General features: G+C 39.0%; 2 protein-coding genes and 1 long non-coding RNA gene across 7 annotated transcripts in view; 2 read left to right on the forward strand and 1 right to left on the reverse strand.

Moving 5' to 3' along the window:
• LOC579544 (CD109 antigen) overlaps nt 1-2,447 on the reverse strand; it is a 66,271-nt gene extending 63,824 nt beyond the window's left edge. For 3 of the 5 annotated variants that reach the window (XM_030983995.1, XM_030983997.1, XM_030983993.1), the window contains exon 1: nt 2,252-2,446. The gene's annotated coding sequence lies outside the window, so the exon portion shown is untranslated. Of the gene's footprint in view, nt 1-2,251 lie in introns of all 5 variants that reach the window. The other 2 variants (XM_030983994.1, XM_030983996.1) reach the window with 2 other exon arrangements.
• Nucleotides 2,448-3,428: 981 nt separating this feature from the next.
• LOC579923 lies at nt 3,429-10,808 on the forward strand. Its single transcript, XR_004063879.1, has 4 exons — nt 3,429-3,844; nt 5,408-5,629; nt 6,273-8,253; nt 8,840-10,808. It is a non-coding gene; the product is annotated as an uncharacterized LOC579923 (long non-coding RNA).
• A 10,177-nt stretch (nt 10,809-20,985) lies between these two features.
• LOC105437507 (uncharacterized protein K02A2.6-like) lies at nt 20,986-24,954 on the forward strand. The gene has a single exon (XM_011664165.2). The coding sequence runs from the start codon at nt 20,986-20,988 to the stop codon at nt 24,952-24,954; it is 3,969 nt and encodes a 1,322-aa protein (XP_011662467.2).
• The last annotated feature ends 1,727 nt before the right edge of the window (nt 24,955-26,681 follow it).

Below are 26,681 nucleotides of genomic sequence, written 5' to 3' on the forward strand. Positions count from 1 at the left end.
AAATCATGAAAAATGACAATATCATTTCATTTTAGATCTAGAAATCATGATGGGAAAAAGTGTGGCGAGTTGTCCGAAAAGGCTGTGGCGAGTTGTCCAGGGTATTGTGGCGGGTTGTCCAGGGTATTGTGGCGGGATGTCCAAGGTATTGTGGCGGGTTGTCTTTGTGGCGAGTTGTCTGGACCCCGATTCGTTGTACCGTTCTCGACTATTTATCCTTATCTGAATTCAGTTCCGTCCCCCCTTCCCGCACAGCGCGGAAGCTTTGATGTTTCATTAAATAATTAGAGAAAGAAGACGATTCGTTGTACCGTTCTCGACTCTTAATCCTTTTTCTTCCTACGTCCTCTTCCTTTTTTTTTGGGGGGGGGGGGGCGACCGCCCCCACTGCCCCCCCTCCCTGGCTACGCGCCTGCCCCTCCAAAATAAAAAAAAGAAGGCGATTCTTCAGCTCACTTCTCTTACAGTACTAGGCTAGGCCCTTACGAGAGATCTAGCTATTTATCAAGTCTTTAACTTTTAGGAGTAAAATATGATTATCTGATTATGAAAAAGAAAAATTCCATTCCTTCATTAATCGAATATTCTACTCTGAATGACTAATCTAGTATATGATAATGGTGTAGCTACAGTAGATATAGATCTAGGTCTAGTTTACTCACTAACTCAAATTGGATATTCTACTCAGAATGAATAATGATAATACAGTAGATATAGATCTAGTTTGATTAGTTATACTCACACATTCACTCGATCAAATTGGGCAGTACAATCATGCAATGCAGTGCAGCGGCCCGGCACGAGTCAGTGAATTCCCCCGCCGACCCGGGGGGCGGCGCTGTACGGCTAGCTGCACACTGAGCTGAGCTGCTGCGGTAGCACTAGGCAGTAGTCTGCTAATTTACGGCCAGGACGAAAGAATGTGAACAAACATCAACCATCTCGTCTAAAATGTACTATATTCGACTTCTCAATAATGAAATCTGTGTCAGGAATAAAAAAATAGACCTTCATACGAGATAAAAATGATATTTTTGCAGTGATTTACCGACAAAAACACTGCTCGAATTTCAGTGGTCCGAGTAGATACAACGCACATTTAATGTACGTGCGGCAATGCGGATTGCGAGCTGTGAGTAAATTGTCCGAAATGTCATTTTTTTGTCATTTTACCTAAAGATAAGTTATAGATTGTCTTCATTGGTATCATTTAACACAATTCCATTAAAGATTTTGGTTGGAAAGGGCATTATTAAGTCACAAAGAGCACAAACATATACACATTGGTATCTCTCGATCGATTAATCAGGTCGGGACATCTCGGCCCAGTTTTTCCAGCTGGGCCGAGTAGTCCCGTGGGCCGAGTTAGCCCGACTCCATCGAAACAAGCCCTAATGTAAAAACATTCATATGAACAGAATTTTTTTTATAACAAATAGAAGACAAACAAATCAGTCGTTTTCTGGATCTGGATATGTAAGATGCAGCTTGCAGGGCCCTACTATGGGCACAAACACATCGGTTTGCTATTAAACGTCAAACATGATATTACAAATATTATAAACTGATTTTGAAAGTATAGTAGCCTATGTAAGTGTATAAGATCGGAAATGTGAAGTATATTACACTTAACGACATTACAAATCTTTATCCTCAGTTTTCTTATTTATAACTGATTTTCCTTATAAAATTAAAAATAATTATGGCGTATATATTCAACATTGAATGAACGCCAATAAACAATTACCCAACAACAACAACTTAACGACAAAGTAACAACATCATAAAAATAAAATGGTGCAGTTTTGCCACATCTCATCTGAAGACTGATCGAGGCTTTATTAGACATTTGAGCAAATTAAGAGGCTAACTAAGGAAAGAGAAGAAATTTTCAGTCTAGTATAGATATAGTCTAGACACGTTCATAAATTTAACAAGAAAAACAATAATTTGCATGAAGTTTGAACACTCATATCAGTCATTGGCATTGTTACACTTCTACTCTAGGACTATGGCTACGGCAGACTACGGATAATGTGTTTGCGGTCCGCCGAGGCTCTGGGTGGTTGACCGGCTCGAATTCGCTCAATTCTATCTCTGTTCAAAACCAAATCGAGAACAAGAAACAAACTATAAAAGTATAATTCGATGCCCACTTGGCAAATGGTACTTGGTACATGGTAGTTATTCCTCCAAAAGATTCCTCGAAAGCTATATACGTACTACAAGACAGAGAAATAATACAACTTACGTTCTAATGCACTTCAACTGGTCCGTCGATTAAAGAATGATCACTTCGATGATTGTTCTCGAAAACAATAATATTATTGTGCATGGATGGCCTAGCACGTCGCGATCGTATCGAGCGTCGATCGACAAATGGAGGCGCTGCGTTGATGCTGCGCTGATAAGTTTCAGTGCATGGATGATGGATCTATGGAGACAAGACAAGACGTCGTAATTCTTCAATAGATGACGTCAAACCCAAAAGGGATGAAAACTTTTATACATTGAACGCTACAATAAATACAATACATGACCCGGATTCAGGAAAAGGATTTAAGTGGGAGGGAGAAGGGGGAAGAAAGGAAGGGAGGAGGCCTCGAAGGTACTATGCACACATCAATTGCCAACTATAAATTATCCGAGTAGAGTGCTTCCTTGATATCTGCCCGTGACAAATTGAATTGTGTGAAAGTAGATCTACAGCCAATTCAGGATTAAGTTTGAAAATAATTAGAAACTTCGAAATTCTAGACCAGAAGCTAAGAAAAGTCAAAACAAATCGGCACTCTCGTGAGTTATAGATAAATGTAATTTCCCATTTCTATTTTTTTTTTTAAAGTAACTGTTCCTTCCGAACGGTGAGGAGTCTCAGGGCTGTACGTATTTTATGCATGTACGGTAAACATGATATCTAACGTTTGTAATATGTTCTCTGATTGATTGATTGAGGATAATGATTTCCATCAGTCCAACTTCAGATTTGCCACTTAATTAATATGGGCTTTTTAAATATTTTTTTCTCAAATATAATATCTTACAGAATGATGTATATTTGGTGCTGTTAATTTTTTCATGTCGTTCAAAACAACCCTTTTCTCTGAATTTTCTGATTTGCTTCAAAGCAAGTGAATAATCTGTTACATGACCCTAAATTCTGTACATTATACGCTATAAAGTAATGATGTGATCAGGAGCGCCGCTGAAGGAGGGAGGGGGTAGAGTGACACCCCCGTTCAAACTTTTCTATTGGCAAATTTGACCTTTATTATGCTGTCGGCAAAATAACAAATTTCAAATATCAAATGACTATTTTTTTTTCTCTCTCGTCATTTTTTGGGAAAGGGGGAGGGGGCTGGCTCATTAAAATGTTCAGCTTAGCAACTTAAATATCAAAGGACTGTTTTTTTCTCTCTCATCTTTTTTTTTTTGGGGGGGGGGGGCGCTGGCTCATTTGAAAATTTTCAGCTTAGCAACTTAGGTCCGAATCCCTACTAAAAAATGATCTAGAGATATTCCTGGATGTATACTGCACTTGGCCCGTTTGCGTTTTACACCCTGGCCTGGACATTTTCCCGGTAAATAGCAATGAAACTGCTTGAATGAGTCTAGTCTACGCTCCTCGATCGGGCGCGCCAGTTCCAAATCGAATCGTACATGCGATATGCACAGTACAGACGTACGTCGATGCAGCATTTATACACACCGTACGCAGCTGCAATACTGAAGATTAAGGGAGAAGATATAGGATTTCAAGTTCAGAACAACAAGTTAAGAAGCTTGCTGCACGATGGAATTCATCGAGGATGATGACGGAGTGGCAATGCAGACGCCTTTGCGGGTATGAATACTGTAAATCCAGTTTTGAATTGTAGTTATGTGAGTACGATTAACTGTAACTGTTAGGCATCAATAGTTAGCAAAACTAAGTAGGGGGCCTAGAGGTCTAAGAGTAAGACTAAGTGAGTCGCTGCACAGTGTCACATTGTCACTGTCACTGTCAGTACTGTCTGTCAGTCAACATTAACAACAGCAATGTCAATTGGACTAGCTAAGCATAAGTAACAATGTAAACAAACATAACGTTAGATCTAACGTTATGTAGTCTAGGACTGCAGGAGGGCCTAACTTAAGGTGTAACTTAATAACTTAATACAGTTCATGAGTTAACTTAGCCTAGGAGTTATGAATATGAAGTAGATCTAGCCCTGTGCTAAACAAGTTCTCCAATAAAGTCTACTAAAGCTAACTTTACTACTTCTACTATCTACGTACCGTATAGAATCTAGATCTAGTCTACTAGGTCTAGATCTAGACTATGGTTAATACTTTTCAGTTAATACTTTTCAGTTAATAATTTTAACTGTCGATGTTTTCCGTAGCCTAGGGCCTAGGCTAGGAGTAGGACTCAGTTCGCGTTAATGTAGGTGTCACTTTACTTCATCAGCTCACATGTCGATGTTTCCCTGAAGGCTGTGACGCAATGAATTAGGCTCGCAAAACATTCCATGTTTATTCAGGTTTGCAGTAACCATGGTAACTGCTGGATCTGGATTCACTTGTAGATCTAGTTTGAGTAGTGATGTTTGCGATACACATGGGCGAATTGTGTATGCAAACTGCAATTATGCAAGGTCAATTAAAATTGACCTCGTACTAGGTTTACTCAGGATTTACTCGGGATGATATCCGGACATCGCTATTCAGCATTGTCGTCCAGAGTGGTGCTGCTGCTGTGCGACATGACTATGCTTCTTTGCTAAGAGCTATTTGAAACTTTAGGGCAGAATGAGATGTTTGGTTCTTTATTTCGATGGGTAAATTGTTCCAATTGGTAATAGTTTGGGGTAGATAACTGCGCTGGTACGATTGGGTTCTGCATAGAAGTGGGATGAGTCTGTTGTTGTCATCTCCCCTCGAACGGGTAGTCGCACAGCCTACAGGGACCTGCTGCACAGTGAGGATTTCCTACTAAAGATAGATCTAAGTTAAACCCCTGCATGCAAAGGTGCATACATTCAATCTGTTAAGACTTAACACCCAAGGATTGAAGCATGGTCCCAAAATAACCTATTTTATTTTGAGGTAGGTTTAGATCTGTACCTGATTCAAATGATTATTCTTCCCGCGATTCAGTTGATTATTCTTCAGCAAAAAAGATGGCAGCATGCAGCCATTTCTAGCACAGCCTGACATACAGATGGTTCTGTGTGTGGCAATTGCCCGACTTTAGCTGTGCCTGTGTTATACCTAGTAAGCAAGGCCCCTACTACCGGTATCTAACAGTTAGATTGCGATCTTGATCTAGCCCCCCTACGCCCTAGCCTAACTGTTATAGTATAGAGCTTGCCCTCTACAGATCTTGGAATAATATTGTTTTTTGTTTTGTTTGTTTGTTTTGCAGGCAATTCTACCTAGATCTACCCATAATGAAGATCATGAATACCATTACCATGTAAATAACTTTGAGAGCCATGATGAATCTGGATTCACAGCATCACTGGTGATAAATGTCAAAGCAGAAGATGATGCAAAAAAATGGATGAGCGAGTTTGCAGAGTCTTCTCGCACCACATGGAGGGTAATGAGAACCTGCCCGACAGCGAAGAAATATGTGCTCTTTAAGGTATTGGTTTAGCAATCCTCTTTCTGTTGCATATCAAAATCAAAACTGTCCAATGACAAGACATTTTCATGTAAAAGTTAAAAAAAAAATACTGGTAGTGGTAGGGGGGAGGAGGGTCTAGATCTACAACTGCAAATGTGATTTCCACCATTTTCAATTGGCAAATAAAGACTTGTCTTGCTTCAACATGAATGACGTAAATATTCATATTTTATATTGACGGCGCCGTAAAAACTCAAAACAATATTGCAGGCAATTTTTTTAATGCTGTTTCTGATAAAAAAACAAATTACCCCAATTGAAGAAACCTCTGATATATACTATTACATGTTGTGTTGGTAAATCTGTTTCTATGGTTTTGCATTAGTTTGGTTGAATGTAATTTTATTCTGATGTTACAGAATTTGGTGATCTTATTTCTATGTCCCATTTTTCATCACTTTTTTTTGCAGTTTTTTTTCATATGTGTTATGAAATTATACTCATATTCATATCTTTGGTTACCTACAGCTGCAGCACCCTAACCAATGTACGATTAAGTCCCCTGGAAGCTCTTTTTCAAGCATTCTATAATTGCTTCCTTTGGTGTCCTGACTAAATTTCATTCATATCTTAGTTTCGTATTGTATATGATTGATAATAGAAGATCTATCGATGTCATCATGGGCAGCAAAGACGGGCTAAGGAAGGGACATCTCGTCACAGCAAGGACACTAGGTGCTGCGCTAAACTTACTCTCACTGTAAGGAGAACAGTGACACAATCCGGGAGGAAGAGCAAGTATGTGAATATAGTAGCGATAAATTGTCAATCACCTATTTAGAGGAAACCAAAACCCAAGGAGAGAATCAATCTCATATGAAAGAGTAAAATGAGAGGAGCAATTTAAAGAAAGTTTCATCAAAAACGGTTATAAAATAAGAGAGTTATGGAAGTTCGAAAAGTCTCGTTTTACTTTCTATGGGGATCCTCAAATTGGCAACGCTGCTTCAAAATGGCTGATTTTGTGGACAACTCTCCATTCACTTTGTACAAAAGGGAAGAAAAGCTACTGTTGTGGGAAAGGTGAAAAACAATTATTGTGAGCTTTCAAATTCTTTTCATGTTATTTAGGAAGATTAGTAAAAAGATCCACTACAAAAGATTGTTGTTCAAATGACCTCACATTCATAATAAGAGAAAAGCAGCTCAAATGTTCAGACCGAACATTTGTGTGTAGCCACATACATGCATATCTGTGTGCAGTGCATGTGACTCTCCTAGCAGAATCAAGTTGATTTCTTATCATTTTGGTGATACCAAAAGCATACACCAATTCTTAGATGCATTATAATAAACCTTTCCCAATCACTTTGAGACAGTTCTTCCACATTTCAATCTCAAGACCAGAACTAAACTTTATCTAAAGGAGAACATGCATTTAAGTTTCATAGGATTTTATATTCTGATATTTTAATATAAAAAGGCTGGTCAATCATGTTTTTATTATTTTAAATAACCATTTATTACCTTAGGTAGTGCATCCAATGCGTAAATCAAATCGAACAGGTACATGTAGCTCTGGATAAATGAATGTTTTCAATATTTGAAATGGGATGAATGAAGGCCGGAGAGCCAAAATTCTCATTAATTTTGGGAGATAACTAGATCACATGTCGACGGTCAGAAAGTTGTTGAGTAACATATACATGTAGGGCCATTATTATTTTGGTACATGCTTATTGGATCATAATGCTCTGGTTAAATCAACAATTAAAATAAGGAAGCTAGAGAGAATCTTCTTGATCCCAAAATTTAAGACAAACGTAAATAAAAAAATAATACAAGAAAATTTCCAAAATATTATTATATTGTTCCAGATTTTCTCATGTGTTTTATTGCATGCTACAGTCCACTCCCGTTGTAGTGAGGTGCTCGGGACCAAACCAATTACCTCGTTATAATGAAATCTCATTATATCAAAGATACTGACCACATAGGTTTATACATGAATATTTTAAAATTGGGCCCTGGAGAATTGCCTCGTTATAACGAAATCTCGTTGTATCCGTGCTCGTTATATCGGGAGTGGACTGTTTGATCATGGACGTTGAATTCATAATTTGTTGATCATCTTCATTATAATGACCCATTAGGATTTGTCCATCTGTCAGTCATCGTGATATCTCAACAACCACTTGAGACATGAACTTCAACCTTGATTATAGTATGTATCACCATTAGGAAGACGATCTGATTAGATTTTGGAGTACGTAAGTCAAAGGTCAAGGGTCACAGAGGTCATTATCTGGTGTTTTGTGTCATCAACATATTAAGATGTTGAGTGTGGCAGGGTGAATAGTTAAACATAGGCAGAGGCATATTGGAATGAAGTCGCACACATCAAGTTTCTAACATGTTAGTGTTACTTACCAGCATGAAGTCTTGTCCATTTACAGATTGTTATGAGCCTGCAGAATGATTGAAGGTGCCTGACAAGTATTCGGAAATGTGCATGATATATTGTCACTGTTTTTCATTCATGTGCATGACCTAACTCTTTTCACATTTTTTGTCTTTCATCCGTATTACAACTAAACCATTATTTACGAGGGATCGCTTGGATAACATCTGAGCACATTTCAGTAAGTTGAATTATAAACCTTTATCTAATTATTATGTAGTCTGATTAAGTTCATATGGGTATTGAGAATTCACTGTGATATAAGTAGGCCTGTCATCTGAAGTGTACTCTACCAGTAAACATGGTTAAATTTATAAATCCCATTTTTAGAGTATGGATAATTTTCAAAGTAATTTTTAAAGTCAATTACAGTCTTGGCAATATAAGTTGTAGCTATGTGAAGCAAGCCTTTTAGTATTTTGATGCAAATTGGTGTATACCCAGTCACCTAAATTTACCCATGTGCATTAACTGTGTATTAAAGTGTCCTAACACATGTGTAATATCAAGAGAAATAGGAAGAAATCGGAAGAGTTCTCTACCATAAAATTGTAAAAAGGTTAATATTTATAATTACTTTCATCTAAGCAGTTGGCAGTTTTTCAAGGTGTGTAGTCATTTCTGATTTACCCTTAAGTATGAGTTTCCCCCAAATCAACTACACATTCTCTACTTTTATTTTTGCATAGTGTTTTTTTAATTATTATTATTTCTGAAAGAATCAACCAGGGTTGCCATTTAATCATCATTTTCTATGTCTGTTTCAGCTCCACAATCTGATGACCTTGTGGAAAGAGTCCACAACATGTTCTTAGAGATGGAGGAGAAGCTTAAGCAGGACCCTGCCACATTTGCAGAGCCCTTTAAGGCTATGCTACAGTCTCATAGGAGGCTTAAGACTGATAGCAGTCTCACATCTGCTATCAGAATGTATGGGAGATACAGTGGCGTCAACCTTGCCAGGCGCAAGGTTAAGCCCAAGGTATGTATCCTTAAGACTTCTGGACCTAGCATTGGCGTGCAGCCAACAGCCATTGCTCGCAGAAGAGTGAAGATTGGGGGGAGGAGAAACTTGACATCGGGACGTCCGACCAAGCAGGCAACAGTTGAAGAACATGGCTATGCCAAAGGTGGTCAGTCATCACAGTCATCACAGTCATCGCAGCTTCCACGTAAAAAACGTGCAGCTGCACCACATAATCTGAACCATGCGGTCACAATGTGCCAATCTCTAGGCAAAACCCATAGTAAAACATAGTTTTTGTCTTGCCTGCGTACATGTATATAGACGTCACTCTTTCCGACGTCATTGTCGGCATCAACAATTATGTTGTACTCACAATAAATTTCCATAGCCTTTAGGTAGTATCACCAAATTCACACCAGTGGTACTTGCATCTCTTGAAGACTCGGGTCGAGTTCGAATATGGGTCATATTCGACAAAGTTCAAAGGTCAAAAAGTCAATGAACTTTATATGAAAAGCATTGTACACACAAACTTATCCATAGCTTTGAGGGAGTATTGCCAAATTTACACCAGTGGAAACCTTTAATAATGATGAGGTTCCTGGGACCTGAAAATTTGGGATAAAGGAAATATTATTATATGTTATGTTGTTATATATATTAGGTCTATTATTTAGATTTAGGGTTTTAGAGGCAACGATATTTTTGGAGGTCTGTCACGGTCGTCTCAGAGAGCTAAAATATTAAATCTCATTTCTTAACGTCTAAGCCTATGGAGAATTCATAATAACATAAAATATTGGACGCAATGAACATTCTGCCACGCCCACAAGATTATGATTGGTCAATACATGATTGTGTGCATTCAGCTAACGTGAAGTAACAATAAAACCTATGTTGCTCTTTTTTATTTTTCCTCTTAAGCCACGCCATTATTAGTGATTGTGCGCATGCAGCTATTAAACGTGACGTCACCATATGAAATTGCACCATCCAAGTAACTACTTCGTTTTCAATAATTGTAACGTCACAATAACTTCAAGTAACAACTTGGATTGGGATATGTAAATTCTAGATGTTCGACTTTGTACAGGTAAATGATTATATTAGTGTTACGGTAGGCCTACTGTTTTCTTGAAATTCAAACATTTTTAACTTTTCATGTTAGTTGTGCACCAGCACCACATAAATGCTTGGGAAATTTCATATTTGCACTCGTTTCAAGCTTCAATTGCCAAGATGCAGTTTACAAGTACATGTACTAGTATATTATAAAAAATGGTGAATAAATCACAATATCTCTGTGGAGTATCTAAATAATAATTATAATATTGGATGATCAATTTTCGCGAAATACGTGAAATATTGTTACTCGCTGAAGAAAAATATTTTCACGTATCATCCATTATTATGTGTATTCAGTTCGTTATCTCCAAAGTAAAGTGCGGTGCACGCCTCTGCGCCCATGAATCCGCCTATGTTCAGATCTCTTTTTATCTACATGTGCATGTATTTTCAAATAAAAATTTCTTATAGTCATTTCTTGCATCTAAATCTTAACACACTGTCAAATTATCTGTTCAAATTTCTACTATTGTTTGCTTTCACTTTTACTACATATTTCTTCTTTATATAACTATTTATGCATACACATACTCCTGTATCTTTTGTATTACTTCTCTGACATTGAAGGATTAGATTACCTTCACGAAAAAAAAAAGTATATGAATGTAAAGCAGTAAATAAAGTGCAAATGAATTCATGTAAAACGGGTGTATAATTTCCTTTATATGTTATGTGTCTGTACATTACACTAGACAAAGTGATGAATGGAAAAAGAGAGAAAGAGAGGTCTTATAAACAAATATCATGAATTTAAAATGAGAAAGAGAGAAAGGGAGAGAGAGACAGAGGTCTTAGAAACAAATATGAATTCAAGAAGTGAGAAAGAGAGGGGGTCTTAGAAACAAATATCATGAATTGAGAGCTAGAGAGAGAGAGGTCTTAGAAACAAATATCAAGAAATGAGAAAGAGAGGGGGGGGGGGTCTTAGAAACAAATATGAAGAGAGAGAGAGAGGCCTTAGAAACAAATATGAAGAGGGGGTTAATGAGAGAAAGAAAGAGGGGTCTGAGAAATACATACGAGAGAGAGAGGTCTTAGAAAACAAATATGAATAGAGATGGGGGGGGGGGGGGGGCGGGGGAGAAATGGGTCTCAGAAAACAAATATGAAGAGAGATGAGGGGGGGGGGAGGTCTTAGAAAACAAATATGAAGGGAGAGGGGTCAAGAGAATTAGAGAAATTAGGTCTTAGAAACAAATGACATGAATTTAAAAAATGAAAGACGTGATCCCACAATAATAGAAAATGGTACGAGTGCAATATTTAAATCACAGTTTATGTATTACATTACCATTACACATATTATGTCGAGTGTAGTCTGTGTATGTGTCGATATGTGTACACGTGTGTTAGGGGGGGGGGGGGAGGGGTCCGAATCAGCAAATGGTTTGAAAGTAGGCTACACGTCAAAAATTGAAACCCTGAAGAAGGCGGAATTAAACCACAAAAACCATAATATTATTTGGTTTCTCTCTTTCCTTACTTTGATTAATTCCTTCTCTAATTTCTCTCTTTCTTTCAAGTTAGTTTTTGTTTTCTCTCTCTGCTTATGACATTCTTTGTTTCCTCTCTGTTCTTTAATTATTTATTGTTTTTCTCTATATATTTCCTTCTGTTGTTATTCGTTGTTTTTCTCTCACTCGTACGTCTCGATACAAAAGTACATGTACCGCGTACCGCGACACTGGACTGGACATATAGGACGTACGTTGGGGTGTTTGGAAAACGAAGACCGAAGAACGAAGACTGGGGACCATGTGCGCGCACGTACGTGCGTCAAGGAGATGATCCCCGGTCTTCGATCTTCGTTTTCCAAAATAACCCAGGGTGTTTTGGAAAACGAAGACAGAAGACCGGGGACCCATGTACTATGCGTGCATGCACTTGTACGTGTAGTGCACCCACGTGAGAGAGAGAAAGAGAGAGAGAGAGAGAGAGATAGCAAGAGACGATCCCATGCACTTGTACGTGTAGTGCACCCACGTGAGGAGAGAGAGAGAGAGAGAGAGAGAGAGATAGGAAGAGACGATCCCCGGTCTTCTGTCTTCGTTTTCCAAAATACCCCAGGTGTTTTGGAAAACGAAGACAGAAGACCGGGGACCCATGTACTATGCGTGCATGCACTTATACGTGTAGTGCACCCACGTGAGGAGAGAGAGAGAGAGAGAGAGAGAGAGATAGGAAGAGACGATCCCCGGTCTTCGATCTTCGCTTTCCAAAATACCCCAGGGTGTTTTGGAAAACGAAGACAGAAGACCGGGGACCCATGTATTATTTGTGTTCGGCGTTAATAATAATTACAATACTACTGAAACACTGTCAGAATGATAAAAACGATGATGAAAAAAAAAAACAAACAATGATAATAATAATAATAATAATATAATAATAATAATAATAATAATAATAATAATAATAATAATAGTAATGATAATACATACTAATAATGATAAAAGATGATGATAATAATGATAAAAATAATAACATTAATAATAAGCATAATAGGCCTATGCAAAGAAAAAACTACAGAGAAAAAGTGTATATAATGGCTACCCAGGGGACACAAAAAATGGCCTTTACAGACAGGTGGCCCTTGTTACTTTTGTAAATAGTAGGGTACCAAAAATAGAGATGAGATGAGTCTGTAAAACAGGAGGAGACCTGTGATGGTTAACCTCGTGACACGGACTGCCTATTAATAAAAAGTAATAAGAACTATAAAACATAATTGAATATTCGTATGCAAACAAACAAAGTCACATAATCTAAACACAAACACACTTCTTTGGTTATAGTTCCTAACCTACTAATATATAGGTTAACCTCCCAAACTTAGCCATTAGATGAAATAGCAAACCTGGCTGCGGCCAGATCAAGAAGAGAGGAGAAGTAACGATCCCCGGTCTTCGATCTTCGTTTTCCAAAATACCCCAGGGTGTTTTGGAAAACGAAGACCGAAGACCGGGGACCCATGTACTATGCGTGTTCGGCGTTAATAATAATTACAATAATACTGGAAAACTGTCAGAATGATGAAAACGATGATGACAAAACAACAACACTGATAATAATAATAATAGTAATAATAGGCCTAATAATAACAATAATAATAATAATAATAATAATAATAATAATGATAATATAATAATGGTTATGATAATAATGATAATAATAATGATAACAATATTAATAATAAGCATAAGAACTTATGCAATGGAAATGACAGTAAAAAATTTCAACAATGGCTAGCCAAGAAAAAACGTGAACTAAAATGACTTTGATAGACAGGTGGCTGCTACAGACAGGTTCTTAAACACCTAATTTATATCCATGGGAACCAATTTTTAGTGGCCACTATAGATACATGTAGGTCTAAGAGAGCTAAGACAGGTATGACTGTATTTTCATCATTAATAATCGCATATGTGCACCAGGCCAAATCGAGGAGAGAGGAAGAGACGATCCCCGGTCTTCGATCTTCGTTTTCCAAAATACCCCAGGGTGTTTTGGAAAACGAAGACCGAAGACCGGGGATCTTACAACAAAGGTTGCATTTGCCTTTATCATGTATTTCCAGCCCGGAGTCGGGGTCTCAGATTTGGCTTGGAAGGGGGTGTGCCGCTCAAGCCTCGAAACCCTACCCATTTCTGAGGGTCATTTGGGGGAATTTTACTCGAAATAAAGGCCCATTTTTCACAATTTTCGGGTGGTTGCTACCACCCGAACATGCAACCACCCCAACATTTTTGAAATTTTGAAGAAAAAAACAGACCCATGTTTAGGGATTTTTTTGGTTTAAAATGGGTCCAATAGAGCGGCACACCCCCGTATGTCTTAATATGTGAGACCCCCTCCCACTGGATTTCCATATTCCAACTACCTATAATCGTATACTTCCAGACCCACTTTCTTAATCAGTTTAAGATATTAATATTTCTTGTTTAATCATTCTAATATAACTTCAGTTATCACTACTGTGTCAAGAATGTTAAAAAAATTACTTGTATTGTGCATTTCGTTCCAATGTGATCACATCCTTCCTCTCTTCACACATGACTGCACACAACCAGCAATAAGTAAAATCAATCACTTGCCTTGTAAAATGTAATAATGAACTCTTATATTGCTTTGTTATGACTGCTTAATTAGACACACAACAACACTGTATATAAACAAGATAATAACTCAGGTCGGTTGTTCTTTCTCTGATCAACAAGAAATAATTTGCAAAAGTTGTTATGCTTATTATTAATGTTATCATATTTATCATCATTTTTATCATCATCTTTTATCATTATTATTATGTGTTATCATTACTATTATTATTATTATTATTATACTATTATTATAATTATCATTGTTGTTGTTGTTTTTGTCATCATCGTTTTCATCTTTCTGACAGTATTTCAGTAGTATTGTAATTATTATTAACGCCGAACACGTAACGTACATGGGTACCCGGTCTTCGGTCTTCGTTTTCCAAAACACCCTGGGGTATTTTGGAAAACGAAGATCGAAGACCGGGGATCGTCTCTTCCTCTCTCTCCTCGATTTGGCCGGGCGCACATACATTATATGCGATTATTAATGATGAAAATACAGTCATACCTGTCTTAGCTCTCTTAGACCTACATGTATCTATAGTGGCCACTAAAAATTGGTTCCCATGGATATAAATTAGGTGTTTAAGAACCTGTCTGCAGCAGCCACCTGTCTATAAAGGCCATTTTGGGGGGTTTCCCCTGGGAAGCCATTATAGACACTTTTTCACTGTATTTGGTTTTCGTTTGCAAAAGTTGTTATGCTTATTATTAATGTTATTATTTTTATCATCATTATTATCATCATCTTTTATCATCATCAGTATGATTATTATCATTATTATTATTATTGTTATTATTATCAACGCTGAACACACATAATACATGGGTCCCCGGTCTTCATTCTTCGTTCTCCAAAACACCCTGGGGTATTTTGGAAAACGAAGATTGAAGACCGGGGATCGTCTCTTCCTCTCTCTCCACGATTTGGCCGGGCGCACATATTATTATGCGATTAGTAATGATGAAAATACAGCCAAATCTGTCTTAATTAGCGGCCATCTCTCTTTAGTAGACACCTTCCTATCAGTGGCCACTACAAATTGGTTCCCATGGATATAGATTAGGTGTGAAGAACCTGTCTGTAGCAGCCTCCTGTCTATAAAGGCTATTTTTTGTTGGTTTTCCTTTGCATAAGTTGTTATGCTTATTATTAATGTTATCATTTTAATCATCATTATTATCATCGTCTTTTATACATGTATTATCATTAGTGTTGTTATTATTATTATTATTATTATTATACTATTATTATAATTATTATTGTTGTTGTTGTTTTTGTCATAATAGTTTTTTACATTCTGACAGTGTTTAAGTAGTATTGTAATTATTATCAACGCCGAACACACATAATACATGGGTCCCCGGTCTTCGGTCTTCGTTTTCCAAAACACCCTGGGTTATTTTGGAAAACGAAGATCGAAGACTGGGGATCATCTCATTGACGCACGTACGTGCGCGCACATGGTCCCCGGTCGCGAATTTTTTTTCCGTACTCGAGAGAGCAAAAATCCCATGTGCGCATGCGCGTGGACTTATGATTATTTTCTCTGCTACTTCCCATACGAAATGTACATGTATTCGCATGTACTGTGCACGATTCGCGTTCTACGAGTAAACGATGGCATAGTAGTCTTCAAACACAGACTCTGATTTGCCAGTTTGACAAATCAATATGCGTATGTGTCGCGATGTGCTTATTCAAGTCTGTGTAGTTGTATGATTCAGACCCAGTAGTGCATATGGAAATACATTGCAACTTGTATAGAATGGTATAGTAGTCTGCAAGCACAGACGCTAATCTGACAGTTTGACAACATACTAGTAGTGTGCTGAGAAGTACTTTATTCAAGTCGCCAACTTGTATAGAATGGTATAGTAGTCTGCAAGCACAGACGCTAATCTGACAGTTTGACAACATACTAGTAGTGTGCTGAGAAGTACTTTATTCAAGTCTGCGTAGATGTATGATTCAGACCCTACTGGTGCGTGCGTTAGAAATGCATCTCAATGTGTAGAGTGTAGTATAGTAGTCTGCAAGGACAGAGCTAGAGAGAGAGAAAGAGAGAGAGATAGAGAGAGAGAGAGAGAGAGTGAGAGAGCAGTGGCACAACACAGAAAACTACGAAAACTTGAATAAAAGCACTACTCAATACACAATAGGCCTATATTATTCTGTCAAACTGTCAAAGGAGAGTCTGTGCTTGCATACTACTATGCCACTCTATAAGTTGAGGTGCATTTCCAATACACGCACCAGTAGGGTCTGAATCATAAAACTACTCAGACTTGAATAACACTATTTTGTCAAACTGTCAGATTAGCGTCTGTGCTTGCAGACTACTATGCCACTCTGCAAGTTGAGATGCCTTTCCAATACACGCACCAGTAGGGTCTGAATCATAAAACTACACATATTTGAATATAAAGCACTACTCAAGACACTATGTTGTCAAACTTTCCGATTAGCGTCTGTGCTTGCAGACTACTATACCATGCTATTCAATTTGGGATGCATTTCTGTAAGCACTAAAATGTCTGAATCATACAACTACTCAGACTTGAATACTAGTACTATTGCTACGCACGATATATGCGTAATTGTTTTGTCAAACTGGCAAATCAGAGTCTGTGTTTGAAGACTACTATGCCATCGTTTACTCGTAGAACGCGAATCGTGCACAGTACATGCGAATACATGTACATTTCGTATGGGAAGTAGCAGAGAAATCACAAGTCCACGCGCATGCGCACATGGGGTATTTGCCCTCTCGAGTACGGAAAAAAAATTCGCTCCCCAGGTCTTCGTTCTTCGGTCTTCGTTTTCCAAACACCCACGTACGTTGAGCATTGCAGAAGAGCTACGTGCGCGCGCAATATCTTGTCATGGATAGACTTTTCCCAGTCGGTTCCTTGAAATTTATTGGGAAAAGGTCCAGGCCAGGGTGTAAAACGCAAAGTCGCTTCCGGGCCGCGAATTTTTTTTTCCCAAACAGGTTTACCTATGAGAGTAAAATCCTGCCTCCTGATTGGTTCAGAGGTATACGCATCATGAATATTCATGACTGAGCTGAAAGATACTAGTAGTATTACGCATGCGCGTGACACAAGGCGAAGCTGCTCATGCAGCTCATATAAATCCAAGTTTGAGTTCGTTGATGCAGCGCAGCTATATACGTAGGCTATATACACTGCATGCATGGATATGCATGATTGATTGATTGATTGATTTTTATTCGACAAGCTTCCAATATACAACAATATACAATAATAACAGATCAAAAAATAAGTCAGCTTGAACAGGATAACCCACGAAAGCTCGAGAGCTTATTTCCAGTGGGGTCCCTTACAGACATGTATACAATTAATAAATTAAAATAGTAATATTTACAGACAGATAAGAAAATTAAAAGAACTACTTATTAAAGATAATAATAACAACATTAAACTGATGATAGAAATGATATTAAGTACAAGAAGAAAAAGAAGAAGGAGAAGAAGAAAAAGAGGAGAAGGAAGAAGAGGAAAATAATGATGAATTTGTAGAATTTCTATAACGTACGAAAACATAAGTATATACAACATGAAAAAGTATGAACCGACAGAAGAATAACAATTTCAATCATATAACATGTCATTCACTTCTCTTCTCTGACTGTCAAGTATTAGGTATTCCTTTAATTTCCTCTTAAAATGATCATAGTTTCCTATTTCTTTTACACCATTGGGAAGGGAATTCCAATGTTTTATGGCATTGTAATAAAACGAATTTCCAATACTACCTACTCTTTCTGGTAAGTTAAAGTTGAATCGTCTATTTCTTGTATTATAATCATGTACGTCAGTAACAAGATCGAAGTTGGATCGAATATAATGATTCGCCCTAGTATGATATATTTTATGCACGTGATGCAATGCGAGTTGTTTTGATCTTTGGTCGACTTCAAGAAAACCAGCTTTAGAAAGTTCGCTATAGCCAACATGAGTTCTTGGACCAGAACAGTTGATAAATCTCACCATTTTGTTCTGTATAATCTTCAACTTCTTTTGATCTGACTTGTTTATGTTACTGTACCATGCAGGGTTAGCATAGTCAAATAAACATTGAATAAGAGCAAAACAGAGTGTACGTCTTGCTTTTAAATCCATACAACTTTGATATCTGTACAAAAATTTCAGACGAGAATTTGCTTTTTTTACAACTGATTCTACTAAAGATGAAAATGAAATTGCGCTAGCCAACTCAATGCCTAAATACTTCACAGACTCACAGACAGACAGACAGACAGACAGACTCACTCACAGACTCTTTTCTCTTTTCTCTTTTCTCTTTTCTCTTGATGCGCAGTGATTGGCTCTAAGTTATAACTTTTACATGAGCTAAAAAAAAAGAGACTAATACCGTGATATTAATTGTGTGTTGGTTTCAGTTACGGGTGATAATATTAAATGTTTGTCAAGATATCATGCTCAGAGCAACACAGTGGCTTTGACCCACATCCAACCATCTCATGTCGGACCATCCTGATAAGATAATTCATACCCCTTGTGTGTGTCTATTGTGTATTCTTGACAGCTAGTGTGTGCATTTGTTGCTTATGTGTTTGTAAATACATGAGGGTGGGTGGGTGTGTGTTTATAGAGAGAGAGAGAGAGAGAGCGAGAGAGAGAGAAAGAGAGAGAGAGAAGAGAGAGAGAGAGAAAGATAGTGTTTGTATGTATAGCCTATGTGTAAAATTGGAATATTAGTGTGTGTACTGTAAGTGAACTCTTTGAGAAGAAAAATCCGCAGTGTAAAACTATATAAACCAAGCACCAGAATAACCAGAAATGTTCACAAACAAACAGACCCCCCCCCCCCTTCCCCCAATAAAAATCCCCTTCGCACCACAGCTAGCTCACATACATTTTGTACACCTAAATGGCCAGCAAAACTGAAGTCCACGCGCATGCGTAATACATATACTAGGTACTGCAGCTCAGCCACAGTGCTGTTAACTCAGCTCGTGATTATTCATGACGCGTATACCTCTGAACCAATCAGGAGGCAGGATTTTACTCTCAGGTAAACCTGTTTGGGAAAAAAAAATTCGCTTCCGGGCCTTGGGAACCGCAGTATATAGATAATCTTGAACAACACATCAAGGTAATAAATGCTGGATCATCTGTTCCCCGTGTGATATGATATCATTTTATATCTACATGTATGTTCAACAAATGACCTATATCATATGCCCATGATTATTGCTACCGCAGATTGTAATGCGGCTTCACATACATCTAATAAATACAACAAGTTGTTCATATTTGAGTTCTACAAAATCCAGCCTCAAGAAGACTCTTATTATAAATCATAATTAGTGTACAACACTTTACATGGTGGCAGCGGTGCCAGGACTTTGCTAGATCATTTTGAGTGCAGGTGGAGCCCGGATTTGGATTTTATGGACAATTTAAGCACCGTTTACCGGCCAGGCCTAGGTTGGGATTTCGTTTACGCGCATCGACCCCCTGTGCTAATTTGGCTCGTGTGTATATGCGGTATGGAACTGACTAGCACGTACGAAAAATTACGCGCGCTAACCGCGGAGGAATTTTGAACGGAACAGTGTGAGTCGATTGTTTACATTGTGAATGACGGAAACTTCGCGATTTGAGCAAGTTAGTTTTCCTCTACAACGATTTTGGACTGATATTCCGCTGAGATGAATTTTGAACTGAGAAAGGTGAAGCTCTGAACAGGTCAGCGATATATTTGAGGGACGTTTGAGTACTGCAGAAAACGACACTGATTATTTGGTGAGTCGCAAATATGAGATTTTAAACCCCATACGAACTGAGACCGAGTGAGCCTATCGTCCGATGGCACAGCACTGATCGAGAAGTGATTATTTGCCCTACATTCAGGACCAGCTTGATGCCGAGGCAGAGCCAGAGCCTAGAGGCTCGCCAGGAGCAGAGCCTAGAGGCTCGTCAGGAGCAGAGCCTAGAGGCTCGACCGGGACCGGGAACAGGACAGTACAGCTAGGGCGCTATACTCCCAGCCCTGCATTTTGGTTTGGAACTGAGCCACACGGACTCGGAGCTCATCGGGAGGATCGACGACGTCGCTGGAGCTGGACACCTCGATCGACACCTAGTCTACATACTAGGGTCTATAGACCTATATGAGAGTGAAACCTGGGAATACAGATCTCCGTGGAATAAGATATGAACTTGAACTGAGAGACACTAGATGTTAATCAAGATTCAACATTTTGAAATAATGGACGCTTTGCTGAATTCATTATTTGCACATGTTTGAATAGAATGGTTGAATCACCAACCTGACCAGGGTCATTTAATGTGAGTAAATCCATGGATAGTATTGAAGGACCGGCTTATATTTAATAGAGACATGGAAGAGTTGGACTGGCAAAGGAATAAATTGCTTTGGAATTAAATATTATTGATGATGTTTGTTGCGATGCAGTATAACAAATGCCATAGATATTTTGTCTCATTGCAGTATTGATAACACAGGATAGGGTACGTGTGAATTTTAATGTAACCCTACTCCTATTTGTATATTAGGATAAGGCACACTATATGACCTTACTCCTTTATGTATTAGGCTGAATATGACTAGACTCTAGTAGTAGTTGTTTTTTATGTGACTTAGACTTCTAGGCTATATTAGATTTTATTGGCTGTTACAAAGTCACACACACAAACAAACAACATGGGAGAGATGACAGGAATCAACCCTCCCTGCATGGATTGGGCATCCAAAGATTTGCCGACTGAATTTAGAAATTTTCAATACTATTGTGAGTTGATATTTTCAGGGCCGCTTAACAAGAAGTCTGACCAAGAGAAATGTACATACATCCTGTTGTGGCTGGGTCAAGAGGGTATCAGGATTCACAAATCCTGGGGAAAGGACTTCAAGACCCCAGCTGAGGTCTTCGAAGCTTTCATAAAACATTTCGAACCAAAGACCAATTTCCGTCTGGCAAGATTTCAGCTGCAGAAATTGGCACAGGAACCAGCCGAAGCCATAGACGACTTCATGGCCAGATGCAAAATACAAGCACAAAAATGCAAGTTTGCGGACATTGAACTTGAAGGTCGCCTCATAGAACAGATCGTCATTGGCACCTCAAGCAAGAAGGTACAGCAAACATTGTTGGCCAAGGATGAGAAACTGACGTTAAATACAGCTTTGGACATCGCCAGAACCCAGGAGGCAACTGAGGCGGATATGAAACTCCTTCATGGTCAAGCCGTCAACGTTGATATGACGAAGCAACATATCCAAAGGAAGAAACAGTGCTCATTCTGTGGACTGAACCATCCACCGAGGAAGTGCCCTGCTTATGGCACCAAATGCAGAAACTGTGATAAAATGAATCACTGGGAGAAATGCTGCCGACTGAAGAAACAGGAACAAGAATCTAAACAGCAGTGGCAAAGGAAACAAGAAGCTACAAAGACATATCCGAAAAGGTCGCAAGCACAGAGATCAAAGAGACTCCATGAGATGAAAGAAGAGGAAGAAACAGAAGAAACTGACGACATGCGGTTTGAGACCATCTGTGTAGACCAGATCAGAAAGAACGAAGCCTTCGCTGTGATCGGAGTTGAGATCGGAAGAGGACCAGCGACTCTAAAAGCCAAAGTTGACACAGGATCTGAAGGGAACATTCTTCCATTACGCATTTATCAGAAGATGTACCCTGATCGCGTGGACTCTAATGGGGAACCTATCACAGGAAAGCTAAGAAAGTCACCGATAACGATAACAGGCTATGGTGAAAAGAGTGTTATTCCACAAGTAGGCCTACATACGCTGAGCTGTAACCACCAGGACAGACAAGCAAATGGAGAATTCTTTGTGGTGAAGACTCAAAGACCAGCCATCCTTGGACTTGAGTTGTGCCTGGATCTAGGATTAGTAGTCTTGAATTGCAGTCTGATGGAGAGCCATGATAGTCCCATCAAAGATAGAGAGCATTTGAAGACTTTGTATCCCGATAGATTTGATGGAATCGGAAAATTTGATGGGAAATACCACATCGTGATCGACAAAGATGCGGCTCCTGTGATACATGCAGTTCGACGATGCCCGATAGGCATAAAGGATGACATCAAGAAAGAGCTTGATGAGATGGAGAGTCTTGAAGTGATAGAAAGTGTCACTAAGCCAACAGACTGGGTATCAAGCTTGGCATACACCCAGAAGCCCAATGGAAGATGGAGAATTTGCCTTGACCCAAAAGACTTAAATAAGGCAATCAAGAGAAGCCATATGCCGATGCCAACCATTGAAGAAGTCCGACACCAGTTTGAAGGAGCAACAGTGTTCAGTACCCTGGATGCCAGACATGGATATTGGGCTATACAGCTAGATGAAGAATCAAGCCATTTGACGACCTTCAATAGTCCCTTTGGTCGTTACCGTTTCAAGAGACTACCTTTTGGCTTGTGTGTTTCTCAGGACGTGTTCCAGCAACGAATGAATCAAATACTAGAGAAATGTCCTGGAGTCATAGGAATGGCCGATGACATAGCAGTCGTAGGAAAGACGGCAGTGGAACATGACGCCAACTTACACAATCTGATGCGCGTCGCAAAGGAGCATGGACTCGTCCTGAACTGGAACAAATGCCACATCAAGCAAGACCGAGTGAGATTCTATGGCCTTGTCTTCAGCAAAGATGGAGTGCAACCAGACCCACAGAAGACAGCAGCCATATCAGCCCTGAACGCACCACAGAACGTGACAGAACTCCGAGAGTTCCTAGGCATTGTGACCTACATGTCACCATTCATTCCAAGACTTGCCTCACTGACTGCACCACTTCGGGAACTTGTGAAGAAAGATGTGATATATAGCTGGACTGAATCACATCAGAAGGTGTTTGAGACCATCAAAGATATGATCTGCAAGGAGACCACACTTGCTTACTTTGATCCAAAGAAACCTGTTGTCCTAGAAGTAGATGCATCGATGAAAGGCGTTGGAGCAGCCCTCACACAGGAAGGGAGACCAATAGCGTTTGCCTCAAAGTCCCTCACAGACACCGAGCAGCGATACGCTAACATTGAGAGAGAGATGCTAGCAGTTGTCTACGCATGTGAAAAGTTTCACACGTTCGTCTTCGGCAGAAGTTTCACTATCCTCTCAGATCACAAACCACTAGAGATGATCACTCTCAAGAACCTTGGAGCTGCACCCCCAAGACTACAAAGACTACTGCTCAGACTCCAAGGGTATGACATGACAGTGAAATATAAACCTGGAAAGGAGATGCTTCTGTCTGATGCCATGTCAAGACTTAATCCTCTGCCTCCTGAGTCTCCTGAAATGCACATGAAAGTTGACTTTGTAATGTTCTCAGACAAGAAGCTACTGGAGATCCGCACCGCAACATCAGAGGACTGTGAACTTTGCATCCTGAGAGATGTAATCCTAGAGGGATGGCCAGAAGAAAGGCGTAAACTTGACAAAAGCCTGAACAAATACTGGCCATACAGGGACGAGATGTCCATTGAAGACGGGATTATCCTGAAAGGTTCAAGAATTGTCATCCCCAAATGCCTGACAAAGGAATACCTGAACAAGCTACATGAGGGACATCAAGGCATCATCAAATGCCAACTGAGAGCAAAGAGCTGTATCTTCTGGAATGGCATAAATCAGGAGATCGAGATGATGGTACGGAAATGTTCTGTATGTCAAGAATATGGGAACTCCCTGCCATCAGAGACTCTGCAGCCACATGAAATTCCTGTCAGACCTTGGCAATTTGTCACAACTGACCTCTTCACACTTGATGGAAGAGAGTACCTTCTTGTTGCTGACGTATACTCAAAGTATCCAATTGTAAAGCAGTTACCACAGCAAGCAACAAGTAGTGCTGTCATCAGACTGCTTAAGGAAATCTTCTCTGAACAAGGAACCCCCGAGAGACTAATGAGCGACAATGGACCTCAATACAATAGTGCCATATTCGTAGAGTTTGCCAGAGACTGGAATTTCCAACATGTAACCTCAAGCCCGAGATATCCACAATCCAATGGATTTATAGAGAGGCAAGTACAAACTGTCAAGAACACCATGAAGAAAGCTAAGAGAGATAACATAGGCGTCAACAAGGCATTGCAATGCCTGAGAGCCTCTCCATTGGACAGCCATCTACCATCTCCAGCAGAGCTGTTACTGGGGAGGAAGATCCAAACCGACATACCGACCAGAATTCGGAACCAGTCACCCCAAAAGGATGACATCTACCAGAGACTGCAGACCAGGCAGGATGACCAGAAGAAATACTTTGACGACAAGCACGCTACCAACCTTCCCCCACTACACAAAGGACAAGAAGTCAGAATCCAAAATCAAGAGACTGGTAGATGGGACAGAGGAAAGATCACAAACAGGAGACCAGAACCAAGGTCATATGAAGTAGAGACATCATCAGGTTACACTCTGCGACGAAATCGTAGGCACATCAAACCAACCCAAGAGAGGGACAGCATGGAACAAAACCATCAACATGCTAGTGATAGACATAATGATGTACACGACCAGCAGAATGCACAAACAGAACAAACACAAAGCAAACCAGACACACCATCGAATCACCACCAACCATACACCACCAGATCAGGTCGTACTATTAAGAAACCAGAGAGATACGATATGTAAAATATTGATATGGTTGGAGATAATTCAAATAATTGTTGTCTTTTGCTTTCTTTAACAATGTTTACAAGGTTTTGAGTAATTAGATTGAAAGAGACATATTGAATATGTCATGTTTTGTTTATTAATTAAGTTTATTGCATTATAAAGCAAGATGATAACTGAAGTCTGATCAAAACATTTTAGATAAGTAAGCAAACAATTCGCATTCAAATGAAAAACAAATGTGATAGAATTTTCAAATTGTTTTTGGTGAAGAAAAAACAACAACAAACAAACAAAGAAAGGGACGAAATTGTAAGTTCATATTAGCACAAGTTTAATTTCTTAAGCAAAGAATTTTAAAAAGATATTTTAAACAGTATGGATCTAAATATGAAATTAAGTTTTCATTGAGAAGAGGGATTGTGATATGATATCATTTTATATCTACATGTATGTTCAACAAATGACCTATATCATATGCCCATGATTATTGCTACCGCAGATTGTAATGCGGCTTCACATACATCTAATAAATACAACAAGTTGTTCATATTTGAGTTCTACAAAATCCAGCCTCAAGAAGACTCTTATTATAAATCATAATTAGTGTACAACACTTTACACCCCGATTCACAATCGGCTGGTAAACCAGAGGTTGTACAGTTGTAGATGCATTGAAGTATTCAATGTTGATACGTCCAACAGTAGCATTGTCCTCAGCGGATACCGTTTATCTAGCCCAAGACGAACGGGGTCTATTCGCTATTCATAAGGACCGCTATTCATAAGGTCCGCTATTCGTAAGGACCGCTATTCATAACGTGGAAATTCCCGTACTTCCGGGTCCGCTATTCATAATGGCAAAAGAAGGTCACTATTCATAATGAAATAAGGTTCGTTAATCATAAGGACCGCTATTCATAACGTGAGATGAGGGTCGCTATTCATAATTCATATTAAGGGTCATTAATCATAAGGACCGCTATTCATAATATGAAATCAGGGTCGCTATTCATAAAACGACGAGAGGGTCGCTATTCATAATACGAAATAAGGTTCATTACTTATAAGGGTCGCTATTCATAACACGTAAGAGGGTCGCTATTCATAATATGAAATGAGGGTCGCTATTCATAATATGAGAAGAGGGTCGCTATTCATAATAGGAGAAGAGGGTCGCTATTCATAATAGGAGAAGAGGGTCGCTATTCATAATACGAAATGAGGTTCGCTATTCATAATAGGGGAAGAGGGTCGCTATTCATAATAGGAGAAGAGGGTCGCTATTCATAATAGGAGAAGAGGGTCGCTATTCATAATACGAAATGAGGTTCGCTATTCATAATAGGAGAAGAGGGTCGCTATTCATAATACGAAATGAGGTTCGCTATTCATAATAGGAGAAGAGGGTCGCTACTCATAATAGGAGAAGAGGGTCGCTATTCATAAAAGGAGAAGAGGGTCGATATTCATAATACGAAATGAGGTTTGCTATTCATAATAGGAGTAGGGGGTCGCTATTCATAATGCGACGAGAGGGTCGCTATTCAATATACCGAAAAAGTCAAAATTACATAAGCAATAAACTAAATGTTAATAAGAAAGCGACATAATGGACACCCCATGGCTACAGCGTAGGGGGGGGGGGGTGGGGTAGGCCACATGGTCCCAAACATTTTAAGAAAATATTTATTGAAAACTCACATTTCTGAAGAAAGAAAGGCGTGCCTAAATAATGAACGTGT

Source organism: Strongylocentrotus purpuratus, unplaced genomic scaffold (genome assembly GCF_000002235.5).
Source record: "Strongylocentrotus purpuratus isolate Spur 01 unplaced genomic scaffold, Spur_5.0 spur5_scaffold_14, whole genome shotgun sequence".
NCBI lineage: Eukaryota > Metazoa > Echinodermata > Echinoidea > Camarodonta > Strongylocentrotidae > Strongylocentrotus > Strongylocentrotus purpuratus.

Coding starts and splice junctions, on each gene's coding strand:
- LOC105437507 (XM_011664165.2), top strand. CDS start 20,986: ATGGGAGAGATGACAGGAATCAACCCTCCCTGCATGGATTGGGCATCC.